Below are 17,104 nucleotides of genomic sequence, written 5' to 3' on the forward strand. Positions count from 1 at the left end.
TAAATGCAAATATTTTATATAAAAGACTATGTAACTTGAAACTTAAACCTCAATGCTCTCCAATTTCACAGTCAACGTTTAGGCTATATTGTTTATAACAACAATGGCCGTGAGCCACACTTCAGCATAACTAGCACAGTTGAAGGTAACAGAAACGTTTAACAGGCACGAATTTCATCTAAGAGTCTTTAGGTTACTCATAGGTGCCGCAAATAACTCAGCAGTTATTTTGTATAGAAGGACTCATACTTCAAGAGTCTTTAACAGGACTAATAGCTATAAACCAGACTGTTTAGATATGAGGATGGGCATTTTTTGCAATCAAGCAGCTTTGGAAAGCGAGGAAAAGCCCACACACTGTCTCTGTGTTCATAACCAGAATTCTTGTAGGGTCACAGACAGGATTTTCGAAAATTATCCGTGGGTTATATACATGGGATTGCATCAAGCATCCAGGAATTTCAAGAGACACAGATTTGATAGTAAGAAGCTGCCTCCCATTAAACCGTCCGAACCAGCATAGGCATTCAAGCCATTCTCTTTCCCTGCAGGTACAGTTCATCCATCGCTCTGTATAAATAACACCGTTCTCTTTGCTTAAAAGCTTAGTGACTGCATGGTCTGACACAAGAGCGTGATCCTGCCAACTCCTGCTCCTTACTGATAATGCAGCTGCCTCTCACGTCCAGGGAAAAGGACTTTGTGAAGTTACTTGCATAATCAATACTCTACCGAGCGAGCACGCAAAAATCAAATAATTTCTCTGCTAGTATTTATTTTACGGAGAAAGGAAAAAGGAATATTCAAGCGAGACGTGCCGAGACTGGCTGCCCCTATTTCAACGCTATTTATAAGGGATGCCCGAGCACCCCGGCACAGCAGGTCGGGCGCCTTTTGCGGGACGCCTCCCGCATCCCCGGGACGCGGTGCCGGGCCGAGCCGCCGTGAACTTTCTCTCCGGGAAGAAGAGAGCCCGTCTCCGGCTTCCCGCAGCCCCGAGGGGAGCCCCGGCTCCCCGCACCCCCGGGGCTCATCCCCGCCTGCCGGCACCGCAGAAAGACGACCCGCACACGCTCCTCCCGGCGGGGCTGGCACCGCCATAAAGCACCGCGTGAGCATTGCGGACGCGATTCCACCCTGTTCCCCCCCCCCCCCCCCCAAAACAGCTATTAAAATCGGGCAGCAGCGCACCACGGGGATAAAACGCAGCCGCCGCTCCCCCGCCGGCGGTGCGGCCACCACAAGCCAGGCGGGGCTCAGCCGCGCACCGGGCGGGTTCCGCGCCCCCCCCCCCCCCCGCCCCGGGCAACCCCACCGGGCGAGCAAGGGGAAGCCGCCCCCGTCCCTTACCTTCCCGCTGAAGGAGCTGCGCCGAGGCGGCCAGGAGGGCGGCCAGCAGCGCGGCCAGCGCACGGCCCGCCGCCATCTCCCCGCATGGGCCCGGCGCCGAGGCGGGCGCGGGTCCCCTCCGGCGACACCGGAGCTTCCTGCTCCACCTGGCACCTGGCGGGGCGGGACGGGGCAGGTGAAGGCCCTCCTCTTCCTCCCGGGCGGCGGGGAGGGGACGGGATGGGCTCGGGGCGGCCGCCGGCGCTGCCGCCGCCCCGGCGTGGCGGGGTGGAGCCGGCTTGGCCGTGGGGGGGGGGGCACCGGCGGTGCGGGTGGTGGTCCATGGGAGAGATGCCGATGGTGGTGAAGCTCCTGCAGTGTTATTTCTGCTGTTACACTTTACTCCAGCGCTTCCCCTGCACATTTCCGACGTTATTAACTCCTACCAAAAGTTAGGAAGAATTCCAAGAGTTTTGCAATTTTCGGTCAGGAAGCTCCCCTCGCACTCTTGGCTGAGTCCCCGATCTGTTACGGATGCCAGGTAAAGCCCAGCTTGCCTGGCAAAGCATCTCTGAACAGATGTGCTTCCTCATCTAGTGATGCATAGGTGGTGGAGAGACCTTGTTGCCACCTTTCAATACTTAAAGAGGGCTTATAAGAAAGACAGGGACAGACTTTTTAGTAGGGCCTGTGGCGACAGGATAAGGGGTAATGGCTTTAAACTAGATGAGGGTAGATTCAGGCTGGATTTAAGGAAGAAATTTTGTACAATGAGGGTGGTGAAACACTGGCACAGGTTGCCCACAGAGGTGGAAGATGCCCCATCCCTGGAGACATTCAAGGCCAGGCTAGACGGGGCTCTGAGCAACCTGATCTAGCGGAAGATGTCCCTGTTCATTGCAGGGGAGGGGTTGGACTAGATGATTTTTAAAGGTGTCTTCTATCCCAAAGCATTCTATGATTCGATGTTTCTACATTTGGAAGTACCACATTTCACACAGAAGTAGGTTCTTCCCAGAGAACAGCAGTTTGTATCCTGCTTGTTAAACGTTTGGGGACTTTGCGATGAAAAACTGAGCAAAAACCTTTGTGATGTAGTCAGGAGTAGATGTTTGCCCAGTGAGTAAATACATTACTAATGTCAGACAGCTCATCTGCCAGCAATTCCACGCCATTGCTTTGGAGCCTTTGTTTCTTTGGCAATATCGTTGCAAAAAACCCAGTACATTTATACTAGCCCACAACAGCACCTGGCTATTGTAGAAATATGCACAGGGATATTCATGTTCAAAGAAGGAGAAAAGTCAAAATTATGTCAGAAGTTCAAGACCTTTTACAGATTTAAGACCAAGCTTCAGAAAATTCTAGTGGGAGGTGTCCCTGCCCATGATAGGGGCGTTTGGAACTAGATGATCTTTAAGGTCCCTTCCAACTCCAGCCATTCCATGATTCTTTGATTCTATGACCCTTTGCCCTGGCTGATTTCAGCTGGCAACAAGGATACTCAGCTCCCCTGGGAGATCTTTACACCTCTTTTATAAATAAATCTGTTGTTCAGTGGTCTTCTGCACAGTACAGCTTTTTACTAATCTTAATGAAGAATATGCAATTAAAAGAAAATGTGTATGGGGAAAAAAATCAGTCTCTAGAAATGGACACTGTTAATAAGAAAGTAATTAATTTAAAGTACAGCTGCAGAGAAAGGAACGGATAGGAGCATTACAGCTATATGAGGAGGAACAGAATGATTTCTTTGGGGCTCAAACCAACTCTGATGCCACTTCATTAACATAAGGAAATAAGGAAGGGCTAGGGTTTCTATTTTCTCTTACTGGAGAAATAGGAAGGCTTTGGGCCAACTCACAGGTTTTAATTTATGTTAGGTGTTTCGTATTAAGTTTCACATCCTCATAAAGTTCAGTACTTTCCCACTGAAGGTAATCCTTATATCAGCTTTATATTACCTTACGGTTCCTTTTTACTTCTTTCCAGATCAAAACATGGAAAAGGTGTGGTAGACTTCCTAAAATAGATACGCGTTTATGTTCATTATAGTTCTTAGCACTATTCTGTCATTTGTAATTCTGACGTAGGAACACAGAACTGGAAATCACCTGCGGTCTGGCTGCCCTTAGGTTCTCTCTGGTCGCCTGTGGTCGCCAGCATTTCCAAACGAGCACATCATCATCTAATTCCCTTTGAAAGCTCTATAAACTTTAGCTCTGTGAGACAGCTAAGTTCACTTCCCTCTGGTCTGGAGATGATGGACCAAGGGACAGACAGTCCTTGTGACTTCCCCAGTGTGACCGAAGAGTGAGTGCTCCTCTGTAGGGTTGAGAAGGCTGTGTAGTGACAGACTGGCTAGTTATGAGAGTCACTTCCTAGTGGATTTGGACATCTAGTGTTGCAAAAACGCTGCAGACAGCTGGATTAAGATGCTTAAAATATTTGGCATGGGAAAGCATGCAGAAATGACCACTTCAAGTCAAAAAACATTGACTGTCTGTACACATAACTCTGTGGGAAAAAAAACACCAACACAACACGAAGGTATTTTCCATTGACTTCATTAAGGCTTGCGCAGCTCATGCACTTCCTTACAGCGGTAACAATCCTGGGTGCTGTAGTATCAGCTACAGTGAAGGAGCCAACCGCCATCAACACCTTTTGGCTAGACATGCCAGGATGCTATAAGAGAGTCCTGGGGCGTTGGCAGGGTTAAAGTTAGAGAATTATTCCACGTCTCCCCCAAAACACCCTGACCCTCAGAGTACAGTGCAAATGGAGGTGTACCACTCTCCGTGATGGTGCTCCAGCATCCAGGAGGTAAGAAAGCATGCTCTGAAGGTGAATGCTGTTAATTAGGCGCCCTGCTAAAATCAGACTTTTCTCTGTCTGCAAAGAGTGAGGACCAGATGTAAAAAACTGGCAGTCTAGCGGCAAGAGTCGATGTGCTAAGCATAAAAGTTCCTTTATCTGCTTTGCTATGCCTTTCATTGTTTCAACTTTTTAAAATGAAGAAGGAAAACGGGAAGAAGTGTAAGAGACCCTCCTCCTTTCACACGTCTTTTTACCAAAATTTCCTTTGAAATAGCTATCGTCTTTCACTGCAGTGTATTTTCATGAGAAGGTGAATACTCTTGTGTTACTGTCAATTTGTCCACATGTCTATTTTGGCTGATGCAGCTGATGAGCAATTCCCTCAGTCGGTCTTTTGTTGAGGACAAAGAATTTTTTTGTCATTGTCCCATCTTCTTTTTTTTTTTTTTTGTGCTTAAGACATTTCTGGTTTTCCTCTCTTTTTGGTTATACTTATATATTGACAGTGATGGGAAAGATCCTGACTTGGTCCTAATGTGGGTTAAAGCTGAAAGCATCTGTAAGCAGACCTACCGTCCTGCAGGCAGCTCTCGCCCCCATCTCAGGCTGGAGGCGAACGAGAACAGCGTGTATCATTTCACGTTCCTTCTCCCTGATCTACAGCCATTTCCTCAGAAAAGAACAAGAGTCAGCCGGGTCAGATTTGGGGGCTGGCCTTACTGGATCAGCTCAATATGGTATGCAAGTCTATGGATTAAAGCTCCCAGGAACTGGGAAATAATTGCATCTGCAGTCAGAGCGTGCCCACACGCAATGAAAGCTCCATCAAAACCAGTTAATTTGGATTTCTCATTAGCTTAATTCACAGTGCCCTGGTCCAGCTGGAAATAGTGTAAAAAATCAGAGGGTTTAATCCTCATTAACATTATTTGGCGTTTTTATAGCATTCTTCTTCCACGAGACTTGAAGTGCTCTGCAGCAGCCGTTTCACACGGGCCATGTATCGTTGTTCAGTGGTGAGCTTCATGGACAGGCTGGCTACAGTAAAGTCAATGCACTCCTGAGGAAAAGCTAGGATTAATCATCTTAGAAATGTGAATTTAGCAAGGGAAGCCAGGGAAGAGGCAAAAATGGGATAACCACCCCCCCCAAAAAACATGCATATGCTGGTTGGTCGAAACTATTCCTCTCCTTTGTCTATGGGAATCGCATCCTTTGCCTGGAAATGCTCTATTAATTACACAGAGCGAGTTACAAGAAAATACAGAAAAACTATAAGTGGAAGCACATGAATTCTAAACGATACTATTTTTGAGGAGCAAATCTTCCACTTCAGCTTCCTTATCCCCACAGTGTGTGTAACATCACTAAATGAACACACCAACGACTGAACAAGTGTTGTTTTACCAGTAGTTGTCAATGAAATATTCCACTGCCTTTTTTCACTACTTTTCCACTACTTTTCCACTACTTTTTTTTTACCTAAAATGAAATCATTAAAGTAATAACCATAGAGGCATGTGGGCAGAGACCCCCACAGTCAGCCTGGGGAAAAATCTGCTGAGAAAATGTTCTGATAACCTCGCATCAGGAGAGACGCGCGTAAATTTGCTCCTGTCCCAATGAGAGAAAGCTGACTCGAGTAATTTTTATGCTGGTCATTTCTACTGTGCTCTGGCTCTCAACAGCAGAACTAGCTGAGAGAATCCTGAAATGACGGGGTGTGCATTTAGTGCAGATGTCCATGAGGCAGGTGGTAGAAAAGCCGATGCAGCCTCAAAGAGAGTAATCGAGATGCAGCTCATCTTCCTTAAAACACAGCTGCTGTATGAGATAGCATATTTGCTTTGTCTGTGTAAACCAAAACAGCCTTCAGCCAGCTGTGTGACACTCAGCCAGCTGTGTGACACTCATCCAGCTGGTCAAAGAGCACCGGACGAGTACCCCACGCTGGTGAGAGGGCACTCACCGGGTATTCTAGCTGAGTTCCCAAGTATTTCGTCCCCTCCGTTATTACAAAAAGATCCGATCGAGCAGCTGCTTTATGACTATATACTGTGGTGATGCCTAAAGACCATACCTACCATGGGCAGCTTCACCCCAGGCTCCACGGAGCTTGCAAATATCTAAACAAAAGGTGGCAGAAGCCTGTCACGGAGAAGAGGATGTGTTAGAGGGATCAGAACCCGGGGCTGCTGGTGTCTGTACGCACCAGACAGGGGTGAGCGCAGCTCCGCTTTACAGGGATGTGATGTGCCAGGGTAATTGCTATGCGCTGGCTCTCCAGCTCTGCTGCAGCTGAGAACAGCAACGATGCACAGCATCTGCTTCCCCGTGCTTTAAGCACAGCTCAGTATGGCAGGGGAAAGGTGCAAAATTCAGTATTTCTTGCAAGAGCACAGGAAATACCGCATTTTTCAACACTGGCAAATTCCAGGCATATTTTTTTCACTGTCTGAAGCTTATTAGTGGATGTCGTGATTTGGGCTGGGTTGGCCAATAACTATAATAAAAGCTGAGGGATCAAAGGGGTCAAGTTGGCTCTTTGTCTTCAGGTATTCTGTGTTGGCTCTGGCTTGAGCTGGTCTTTGTCGTGTGGGATAGGGGAACAAGCTGATCTCCTTTTCTGCTTTGATGCTGCCCGAGAAGGGCCCTCTCCTGGATCCTCATCAGAAGAGGCAGGGGAAGGAGCTGATTTCCTTTATTTTCTCAGTCATTTTTTCTACGGCTGCCACAGTGAGGGGTCGAGAGAGACTGTCTTCATATTGTCATACCCTGTTAGGCACTTCATGTACAGTTGGTGCATCAGCATCAGATCCTCTCCAAACCATTGGTGAAAATGAATGGGAAGACATCGATGGCACACTCTGCACAAACTTTCTTAGCAAAGATTGTTTGCATGGTGTTTCATCAGGGTCTATGTTCACTTGCAAGTCACCATAAATCACCTCTTGCACAGCCAGTTCCGTCAGGTACTTGATACCTTTTTCCATGCCAGTCCACTTACTGGAGCGGCATTCGATATCATCCTTGTAGGGATACCTGCCCTTTACAGCTGATAGCACTCGCCTCCAGAGACTGAGAGTTTTTGTCTTCTTCCCAATTGCTTTATCAATACCTCCATCTCTGGCCAGGTTTCCCAACTGCCTAGCTCCTCTACCATCTAAGTCTATGGAATCAGCTCTATTATCCCAGCATCGGAGCAACCAGGAGATAAGTGTCTCCCCTTCTTGATGACTAAAGTCCTTCCTCGTTTCTCAAATCCTTCATGGAGAAGGATTTAACAATTATCTCTACCTCCGAGTCCTCCTCCTGCATTGACGCTGTCTTAGAAGGACCCTTTCCTTTACCTGCTTTAGAAGGACCCTCTCCTGGATCTCCTTTAGCAGGACCCTTTCCTTCATCTTTGTCAGAAGAACTCTCCCCCATGCTGTCTGGCTTGAGCTAGGGGATGGAAACCTTTTGGGCTGCTTAGAAAATGAATGTTACCTTCAAAAGATTGTGATTTTGTTGCTGCTTCTCCTGAATGTGTTGCAGGGGTGGCTTTGTGTTAAACATCGGTGCAGGAGTGGGTATTGTGTGACACATGTTGCTGCTACTCATATCCCACGGGCCAATTCACAGCTGGCACAGACACAAATCACTCCCCAAGCTACTCCCCCACCAGTACCAGCCAAGCCTCTGCCCCTGCCCATACCAGGGGCAGCTCAGCATCGGCCCCACCATCACTGGCCCCAGTGGCATTGTCCATGCAGCCACCCCCCCAGCCGCTCAGCAGCAAGCGGTACACCACCATCCAAACCCAAACCCAAACCCAAACCCAAACCCAAACCCAAACCCAAACCCAAACCCAAACCCAAACCCAAACCCAAACCCAAACCCAAACCCAAACCCAAACCCAAACCCAAACCCAAACCCAAACCCAAACCCAAACCGCCAACAGCCACCCCATGACCAGAAAACAAGATCAACTCATTCCTCTACCCTTTACAACAAAGACCGGGTTTATACTGAGCATGGCAGATGGGATGGAACACCCAATTGGTCAGTTTGGGTCTCCTGACCTGCCCACTCCTCCCCACAGGTGACCCCTCCATGGGGTAAACAACCCAGTCAGTGACCCTGGTTGCTACAGGAACAAGGATAAGCAAGAGCTTCTCACTGAACAGAAAGTTGGCTCTGCTTCACCCCCAAACCAGGAGCATGGAATATACTGGATGTGCTATCTCCTGACTGAGGTAGGCATGGAAATGGCTAATAGCACATTTATTTTTTAAGCTCGTTTTTACTTACCATGTTTTATGAAAGTGGTCTGTTCCCCTCATACAGTAATTGCATCATCCTAGCAGACTGCCTAAGAGAGAGCAGGTTAATATTAAGGAAAGACCAAAGAACTTTCTATGTTCCCTTGTCTCTGTTCAAGAGAACCAAAGTCACTGTTACCTCTCCTTCAGTCCTTGCAGGAATATCCAGCTATAGTAATATGGCATATCTGTCATGGTACATGGGACACGACACCTCTCTGCTGTTTGTGGCAGCTTCCAGGAGAAGGAGGAGTTGGAGTCTCATGACTGCCTCCACAAATATATAAGGAGATGGCATTTGTCTTGCCTGCCAGGCGTACAGCCCCACACGGTCTTCTGCGTATTTGTGAAAATGCAAGCCATATGAACACATTTCCATTCCTTTGATGACTTTTTAAAGTAATTCTTCTGCTAAAGCAATTCATCTAGTAAAGTGATTCCACAGGGTAAGTCTGCCCCAGCGGCCCGACCATGTCTGGTGAGTCACTTCTCAGGGGAAGCAAGTGACTCAGGAGGAGCAAGGGAAGGGAGCAAACATAAATGCCAAGGTGTATTGAAGTCAGGGCCCTCCTGATAAATGTAGGTCTGTACTTAGATAATTTTGTAATCAGCATGATCAATGCCTTGCTGACACTGGCTCTAGTCTACTAAACCCTCTCAACACAGGATTAAATCCACCTCTGCAGGATAGAACAGAATTTCCCACAATAAAATACAATTAGTCGCATGCACTTAAATTCCATTGCTTTCAAGTTAGGCACTTGCTTAAGGCTGTTCTTGAAATAAAGTTGAAGTGTATCTGTGCTACAGCTGTAAAACATCTGCTCGCTGTATTTGGGAGTTACTCTATTACAGTGTTTAATAAAGATACATATGATGCTAAATAAGAAATACAACTCTGCATGTCATAATATATACATTATCGATCATAAAAAATGAAAGAAATAATTACGCCCAGCTATAATAATGATCCATGGAACATTTTGGAGTCAACAAATCAGCCTTCCATAGACTGAAGTCACGCAGCATATAATTTTGGTCAAAAGCTTAATTATTTCCAAGTTATTAATGGTGGCTGGATGAATTGTGGAAAGCACAGGGACTGCTTACAGCACTTGAATACGGGTGCTGATTAGGTTTTGAATATGAGTGAGATTCAGCGATGCTGGAATGCAGGGCTTTGAGCCAAGGCTCGTTACCTGAAAATACACCCACAAAGCACCTGAATAGCTTAAAGAAAGTTTGCTCTCGCCAGAACATTTAAAATGCTCTTGTTGATATCCCTGATTTGACTTGGCAGGTACATTGCGCGGCGAGTGCAGCAACATTTGTTACAGCTTGTTCGATGATTTTATGCTGGGAAAAAAAAACAACAAAAACCAGCCCCCGCGCTGACTGGAGTTACCCCTCCGTCAATAGGTCAGCATGGGGCTTTTTTCTCATCATGGCGGTGAGGCAATTCTGAATTGTACCCTGGTTATTAGACAAACAGGCTTACCTTAAAGATTGGAAACTCTATGTGCAAGGTCTTATCCTGCGATCTTTTGCCCTTTGCCTGAGCCTTCTCAAGCAGGGCTGGCTGCATGGGAGAGGGGACGCAAAAATCTGCACCCTGAGCAAAGAAGGAGGTGGGTCACAAACTGCCTGGTAACTCTGCCCCTGGGCCGAACTGCTCATTCAAATAAGGGTTACTCATTCACGTAAAGAAGACGAGCAAGATTTATCCCTGAGCACGCTTCGATAAACAGATAGCTTGCAATTTTTCCCGTGAAACTGGGTGTGAAGAATGTGGTGCTGTTACAGTAGTGCAGGAGAGAAATTGCTGCGTCCGGTACGTTTCATTTCTCTTTGGTGTAAAGTTATTGTTTTCTTCTTGCTCATATTTTAAAGGGAGTTTTCTCAGGAAAAGACATAGAAGCAGGACTCATGAGGGGCCGCCTGCCTCCCTTCTGCTTTGTCCTGTGCAAAATGCGGGGGAAGAAAACCCATCAGCCAGCCAGAGTGGCTATTTGGCTGGTTCATAGCCACCTGCTCCCAAATGGTGGTCAGGGGTGGTTCAGCATAAAATGTATTGCCTTACCGCGCGAGACATCGTGGCCTGAAAGGAATAACCTGCTCGCGTAGGAAGGGAGCGCTCATCATATATCAGACAGACAGGCAAAGGAGACAGCAGAGAGAGTCTCGAGGCTCGGGCATTGCTGAGCCTCTGGGAAGAAACCCAATTTTTTGTCAGGGAGAAGTCATGTTCCATCATTTTTATCTGTCGCTAAGTGAAATCATAACAAACCAGCTTAACAGCAGGAACATTCCCCGACGCTTAAGGATTGGTTATTTATTGCATACTGTATGTATCTGTTTGTCAGTTTATACAGACATCTCTGGTACAGATGTTCAAGCTCTGATAACAAAAGATAAAAATAGTATGTGTGGTAAACAACTTGCAGAACAGGATCCCTCTACCAAATAACATTTATGCCTATACGTATACTTAGTATCCGCAGAAACAGCATGAGTCACGTAAGGGACACCATGGAGAGACCAGCGCTTCCCCATGGCTCTCATGCCGGCACGTATGCAATGGATCCTTTACATATGGGAGATACTGGTGATGTGCCCACACTATTAGCTATTCTGGTAAAAACAGCAAATTCGGAAAAAGCTTGAGACGTTGAGGTTTCCTCCCTGAGTTGCGCATGTGGGCTAACATTCCCATGCCTTCGTAAAGGTCTACGGCTTCATTAGGGAAGTGAATCAGGTGCCTACTGCATAATATTCTGCCTTTAAACAGGTTGTGTTAGGTACTGAAATGATCCAGTTCGCACAGACACCCATTGTGCCTGGCACTGACAGTCTTTCCATCACAGACTGATGAAGCTCCCAAGCAGGGGAGTTGCATCCCGGGATTTTCTGTTGTCGCTCCTACCTGGTCCTATTCTGGCAAAATATTTGCCATCTCAGGTGGACATGGCAAAAAAAGGACTGGGTCAGTGATTAAAGACAATTGTGGGCTTTAAATGAGACTTTGCGGCCATGTTCTAGATGCAATTGCAGCAGGTTGTCCAGAAAACTGAAGCTAAAGTTCTTATTCCACATATAAAACTGCTAAGACTTTCCTGGAAACGTTTAACGAGGAAGAAGGGAGCATATGCTGAAGCTATTTTAAATTATACAGAATGTATCCAAAAAGTGAGATTCTGCCCAACAGAATACGAAGTGTTAAAAGTGCGTTGGGTTTTTTTGTTTTATCTGCAAAGTTTGTGGTTGGATCCAGTTTCCACCAAAGCCTGGGAGAGTTGAAGGCGATGCTCCCGTGATGTTGCATTTATACTTTGATTGCTCAAGCGGCTCCCGATGCTGCTGTAATGATTTCTGCAGGCTACAGGGCGCTAAACTAAGGAGCTGTCATCTGGATTTGAATTCAGCTTTCCAGCAATCCGTGGCGTGTAGGCCCAGCATCCTAACTGGGGTTTGTAGGAACAAAGCGTGATACTAAAAAGAGCCTGCTCGGGAACGGGAGCACAGCAGTCAGTCCTTATGCTTGGCAGAAATTAGACATCTGCCCATCATTTCCCACCCACCCTCGCTGTGCACCTCGCTAGCCCTGCTTCGCCAAGCTTTCCAGCAGGCAAGTTAATTAGGTGGAGAACTTACTGGGCTGTACTGGGTTTTGTGTTGCCCTCTTTAGGTCCTGCTGGTTGAGAGCTGCGTTGTGTTGTACAGATGTAGTTTTAGCCTTTCTGTTCCTCAGTTGCCTAACGCTTAACATGGAAATACAGCAACACCTTTGTCATTAGTGCTAGGAAGATTAAATGCGTTCAAAAGTGGGGGTGGGGGCGGTGTTCTCTGAGGCTGTGGCAATGGAGATTGTGTAAGTGTGAGAACTTTTCCTTTCAGATGAAGTTAGGGACTTCAGTAGGCCTCTTTTTTTTCAAAAGCAGCTGGGGAAGAGGCTGCTTTTCCCTCTGGGGAGAGGAGTCCAGTTTCTGAAGAGCTGAAACACCCCCACCAGAAGACAGATAGCCTGGATGCTGAAAAGGGCATGGATCAACACAAACTTCCTGTAGAACCTGTTAATACTGAGAACGTACAGTTCTGGGGCAAGTTCTAGCTCTATTTTTGTGTCCACCGACCATCCGCTGCTCTTCTGGGTACCAAACTGGTAATACGTGCTGCTGTACTTCTGCCACAGAGACGGTACATGCACACATCCCCAGGCTCGTACACTTGAAGACCAAAACTCAGATGAAAGGCACGGTAGTGGTCATGACTAGAAAATCAGCGTTTCTCGGAAGATAACTGCCACACATTGCCTATGGTGATTATACAAATACCGTGGGATCTGCAAATCAGAATGCATTTACCTGGCACAGATGCCGGCTTTTCCAAGAGCAAATAATGTTTCCAGTAAAGAGAGCTTCTCTCCTAGAATTTTAGAGCTGGACTTCAGAAAACATCTACTGTATACTAAAAAAGGCTTATCAAATCCCTAGGAGAAACACAGTCTAGGTAAAAAAAATACTTTACAAATATCCAATTTATTGGACAAGGAGAAGGCGGTGGTGACAGCAGGCAATGTAAGATCCTTCTGCCTGAAGAGGCTCAACATGTTTTTCTTTCCTGATCACTGCCTGTGCATTCAAGCTCAGCAGAGGGCACCGAGCCCTCTCGAATGAGCCTTTACAGACAGCCTGCTACCTTCTTCCTAACAAAGCTGTACACAAAACAGGAGGAGAGAGAACATATTTTCTAGGATGCTGCATCTGGACCGCGAATTAATTGTAAAAATCAGCTGGCTCTCACTCCGCATTTGGCAAAACATGAATTCACATCTTCCATCTCAGAGAAATACTTGGAGAAAAGTAGGCGCAGAATGTCTCCATTTAATTCTGTAGCAGGACACAGCGTAAGCCCTTGGTGTGTGCTTTAAATTATGTTCTTTTCCTTGCTTGATTTCATTTGACTTTTCCTTTATGTTGTCAAATATTCCTGCTGTTCCACACAGGTAGAGTAAGCCGAACACAAATGTCACCACTGCCGAGAGATCATGCACAAATTTATCCCCTGCATCAGGGAATTTCACATTCATGGAATAGAACAGGGGCAGATCCTGGCATGATATTTATACCTATACCCTGCTTAGGTGCTTAAACTTTCTCGACTTCAAGTTTTGCACATCTGATTCTGCAACACATCCAAAATAGAGGTTATGGCCGATGTCCTGCAGAGCTAACGTGGCTAACGCACCAGATTCTGTAGTAAGAGCAGCACAAGGAGGTGTTGCATCCCTGAGTCCCCAGAGAAAACAACGGGGTTCAGGAGGCGCTTTGGTGCAGGTTTGTGGGGACAAACAAGGAGGTGAGACACCTTTGCTGTCCCCTCCTTCCTGGCAGTGTGCAGCAAATGTAAAAAACCTCCCTGGGTTTAGAGCTGGGATGCAAACTCGGCTAAAAATCCTAGAGAGTGTTCCTAAAGCCACTCGGTAGCATTTGGTACACAGATGCTAATTGCCTCCTGAAATATTCTTGAATATCTTAGTGCTGTCAGATGGCTCTTTTGTTTTGTAAGCTACACAAGATGTCACAGCTTACAGCATCCTTTTTTGTCAGCGGCACCTTCTGATCATGCGGTGATTCCTTATACACTGTCCCTGGGAAACTGGTGAGGCCAGCAGGTTTGCTGGAAGGGAACAGAGACTGTTGGGGTGATTCAGACTGACGGCTCTCTCGAATGCCGTATTGACTGTGTGGAGGCTGAATGCCCCTCAGGTTATTTCAGCAGAGCGATAACTTACAAGAAGTGATGGCTTTGTTCATTTTGGAGGGAGGCTATGCCCAATGGAAAGCCAGTTTCTCATTTCTCACTAGACAACAGCTGCAAGTAGAAAAAATTATTAGTGCCCAACAGTTCACGGGGACATATGTTCCTTTGCAGAAGTCAAAAGTCTTGTACAGGTAGTATAAACTAGTGCTGAATCTGCCAAGGGCATACTTCTTGCATGGTGGAATAGTGCTCCTTTAATAAAAGTCCCTGAAGAATATCTGAAGATATAACTGTACAGCAAGGGAATCATCGTCATCATCATCCAAGGAAATAGCTCTGTACCACAGGAGCTACCTATAATATCATACGTGATATTTAATGGGATACATGATACTCGTCCATTATAGATTGGGAATGGCACCTCTGGTTAAGATTGTCCGATGCTCCCCTCTCTAAAATTGCTTTTGATTGTTTGTAAGTTTATCATACTCTTCATGCTGAAATTTTTCATGCCAACTATCTACTTCAACCTGAACAACCTGAATTCTTTGAGTACATTCTAGCCCAATTGATTTAACTGATTCAATAAACTCATCATTTTATTACCCGCAAAAAAATATGGTGAGCTTTTTATTTTTGGAAAAGCTCTGCTGTTCAGATGCTTTGGAGCAAGAACTAGAAAAGCTGTGGGGGCGGTGTGTCTGTCCAGGTTTTTCCAACATTTCCAGCAGTCTGAAAGCTCCTTGGCTTCTGTTGCTGATGCCACTTAGTGAAATTAATGTCCTTACTGGTTTTGCTGCCAATACCAGAAATCCATTAGAAGGCTGCCAGTGACTTTGTACAGCTGCTTCATGTTCACAGGACAGTGACCGAGCGGAGCCTGGGTGCTCACATTTTCCATGGCTCTTTGGTTGTGGGCAGGCTGATGCAGTTCCTTCAAATGTCTGCTTTGTCCTCAGCAGCAGGACATCAGGCCAGAGGTGCTAGTTTCACAGTCAGCTCATTAATGCAGCTGAAAATTAACCCTTCAAAAATAGAAGAAAAAATCAGTTTTCAGGTGTCCTAGTTTGCCGAGCCAACAAGATTATGGCAACAAGGTCTAGAGGTGACGCGAGAACGGGAACAAGGGAGGAGACGGGGCCGCGCTGTTGTAAGTCAAGGTAAGATGTTTCTAACTGTCTCTCAGGCTGAAGCAGCAGAACAAACGCTTTTGACAGAAGTTTGTCTTACCTGACAATTTCATCCAGCCAGATCCCAAAGCAAATCCCAGAGGAAGTCCCGGGAGGAGATCCGCAGCTCTATTCTCAGAAGACTGCCTGGCGAGGAAGGCACACAGCTTTGCCCATCCTGGTGGGGAGAAGGCAGGAGGGGGATGTGCTGGCACTTACATGAACACCATCCCTGCTGCCCTCTGCGTTCAACACCTGCTCCAGAAAAGAGGTCTCAGAGCCTCGGGGACCACCGCTGCGTATGGACAAGCATCGAAAGCTGCAGGTTGCATCTTGAGAAGCAGAATAATCTTAATTTATTTTTACTGCACACTCTGGGATCCCCAAAGCACACAACGTTTCCACTTGCGCATCGCTGAGGATCAAAACGGCTCCCCAAGGCTGCTGGAAGTTTTATTTGCAGCCACGCATACGTGCACCTTCTGTTGAGAGTACATTTGCCATTTCTCATCTAACCTTTCCATGGATCAAAGCTTGCTTTATTTTGTGTCATTCTTCTCCCAGCCAACTTTTTAATCGCTCGAGTTTTCAAAAAATTTGTCTGTTAGGAAGGCTCCCTAGTGCTGTGTAGAAGGGCAGAAAGAAGACAGACAGAAGAAAACACAGTGAACAAGGTCCCCGCCAACGCACTTAGAAACACTCCCAGACTTCTCAGCTTGTTCCCGGGTTTTGTTTACTCTGCCATTGTGAGGAGAATAAGCAAAATTTGTTTGTCATCGCTCTTCCCTCCCTGAGACAGCATGTTATCAATACTTACTGCAGCCGAGCAAAAAATTAAAAATGAATAATTTATACAATTAATGCAGTCTTTTCTCCCACTTATATAATAACTTCCAGAGGTCCACAGATTTCTTTTGAATTTATTCCTTAGTTAAGTTCATTTGATACATCTTAATGATCCTACTGCTCTGTAGATTGAATGTTAATTTTAAGTAATTATGCACATTCATTAAAATGCGCATTGTTTTCTAGTGGCTGGTCAAATAAATCGAGTGATGTCATTTTTATTCCCTGTCTGAATAAATCTGCAGTCACTTCCAGTAAAAACGTACATAAACATGAATGCAGTGCTTATTTTTTTTAATAGTTAGGCATATAAACTTTGAAAATTCTCTTCTGAGTTTGTTTGAACTTGGAAACCGTGATTTCCCCCGTCTGCAAGCAAATGAACACAAAAGGCATGACAGCACATCCAGAGTGAATTTAAAATTTAAATGGGTACCGGCTTGTGGTTTGTTTATTTCTACATCTTTTTCTAGTCCTTCAAGTGCAGCCGATGCATGGAGGCCTCTGTATCAGACTGCTCTATAAAAGACATTATTCCCTCCAAATTCTAGCATCTTCCTCCCTCTAATGCGTTTCCAGCAGATAAACACCATCCTTTTCTACTGCTGATAGGCATTTAAGAGCTTCTTTCGCCACTCTCCAGCAGCAAAAAGTATGTAATGAGAAATAAAAATTGCTTTCCTGATACTGTGTGGCAAGACCACGACAACCTGCTTTAATGCGAGTTTTTCTTTTGATTTCAATGGCAGATGGATCTAGTCCCGCCTACTTTTAGCAGATGGTTGCTTCGCTCGGAAAATCAGCATTTCTTCAGCAGCAGCATGCAGCCTTGATCAGAGGGAGATGGGCACCCACCTTCCCAAGGTCTCTGCTGTC

The 17,104-nt window shown here is 46.0% G+C and overlaps 1 protein-coding gene and 1 long non-coding RNA gene across 5 annotated transcripts in view; one reads left to right on the top strand and one right to left on the bottom strand.

Moving 5' to 3' along the window:
• The window catches only part of CDCP1 (CUB domain containing protein 1), a 28,851-nt gene extending 27,293 nt beyond the window's left edge, over nucleotides 1–1,558 (bottom strand). For both annotated transcript variants that reach the window (XR_008464960.1, XM_054192227.1), the window contains exon 1: nucleotides 1,351–1,558. Coding sequence is in view for 1 of the 2 variants with exons in the window: in XM_054192227.1 (XP_054048202.1) it covers nucleotides 1,351–1,426 (76 nt within the window). In the remaining variant the exon portion in view is untranslated. The remainder of the gene's footprint in view (nucleotides 1–1,350) is intronic.
• LOC128905746 (uncharacterized) lies at nucleotides 875–16,495 on the top strand. 3 transcript variants are annotated; one of them, XR_008464961.1, is made up of 4 exons: nucleotides 875–1,111; nucleotides 8,234–8,387; nucleotides 8,604–15,373; nucleotides 15,461–16,495. It is a non-coding gene; the product is annotated as an uncharacterized LOC128905746 (long non-coding RNA). The 3 variants fall into 3 exon arrangements; XR_008464963.1 differs by having other exon boundaries at nucleotides 15,465–16,495; XR_008464962.1 differs by lacking the exon at nucleotides 875–1,111 and adding an exon at nucleotides 2,640–4,155.
• The last annotated feature ends 609 nt before the right edge of the window (nucleotides 16,496–17,104 follow it).

This window comes from Rissa tridactyla, chromosome 2 (assembly GCF_028500815.1).
Source record: "Rissa tridactyla isolate bRisTri1 chromosome 2, bRisTri1.patW.cur.20221130, whole genome shotgun sequence".
NCBI classification, from domain to species: Eukaryota; Metazoa; Chordata; class Aves; order Charadriiformes; family Laridae; genus Rissa; species Rissa tridactyla.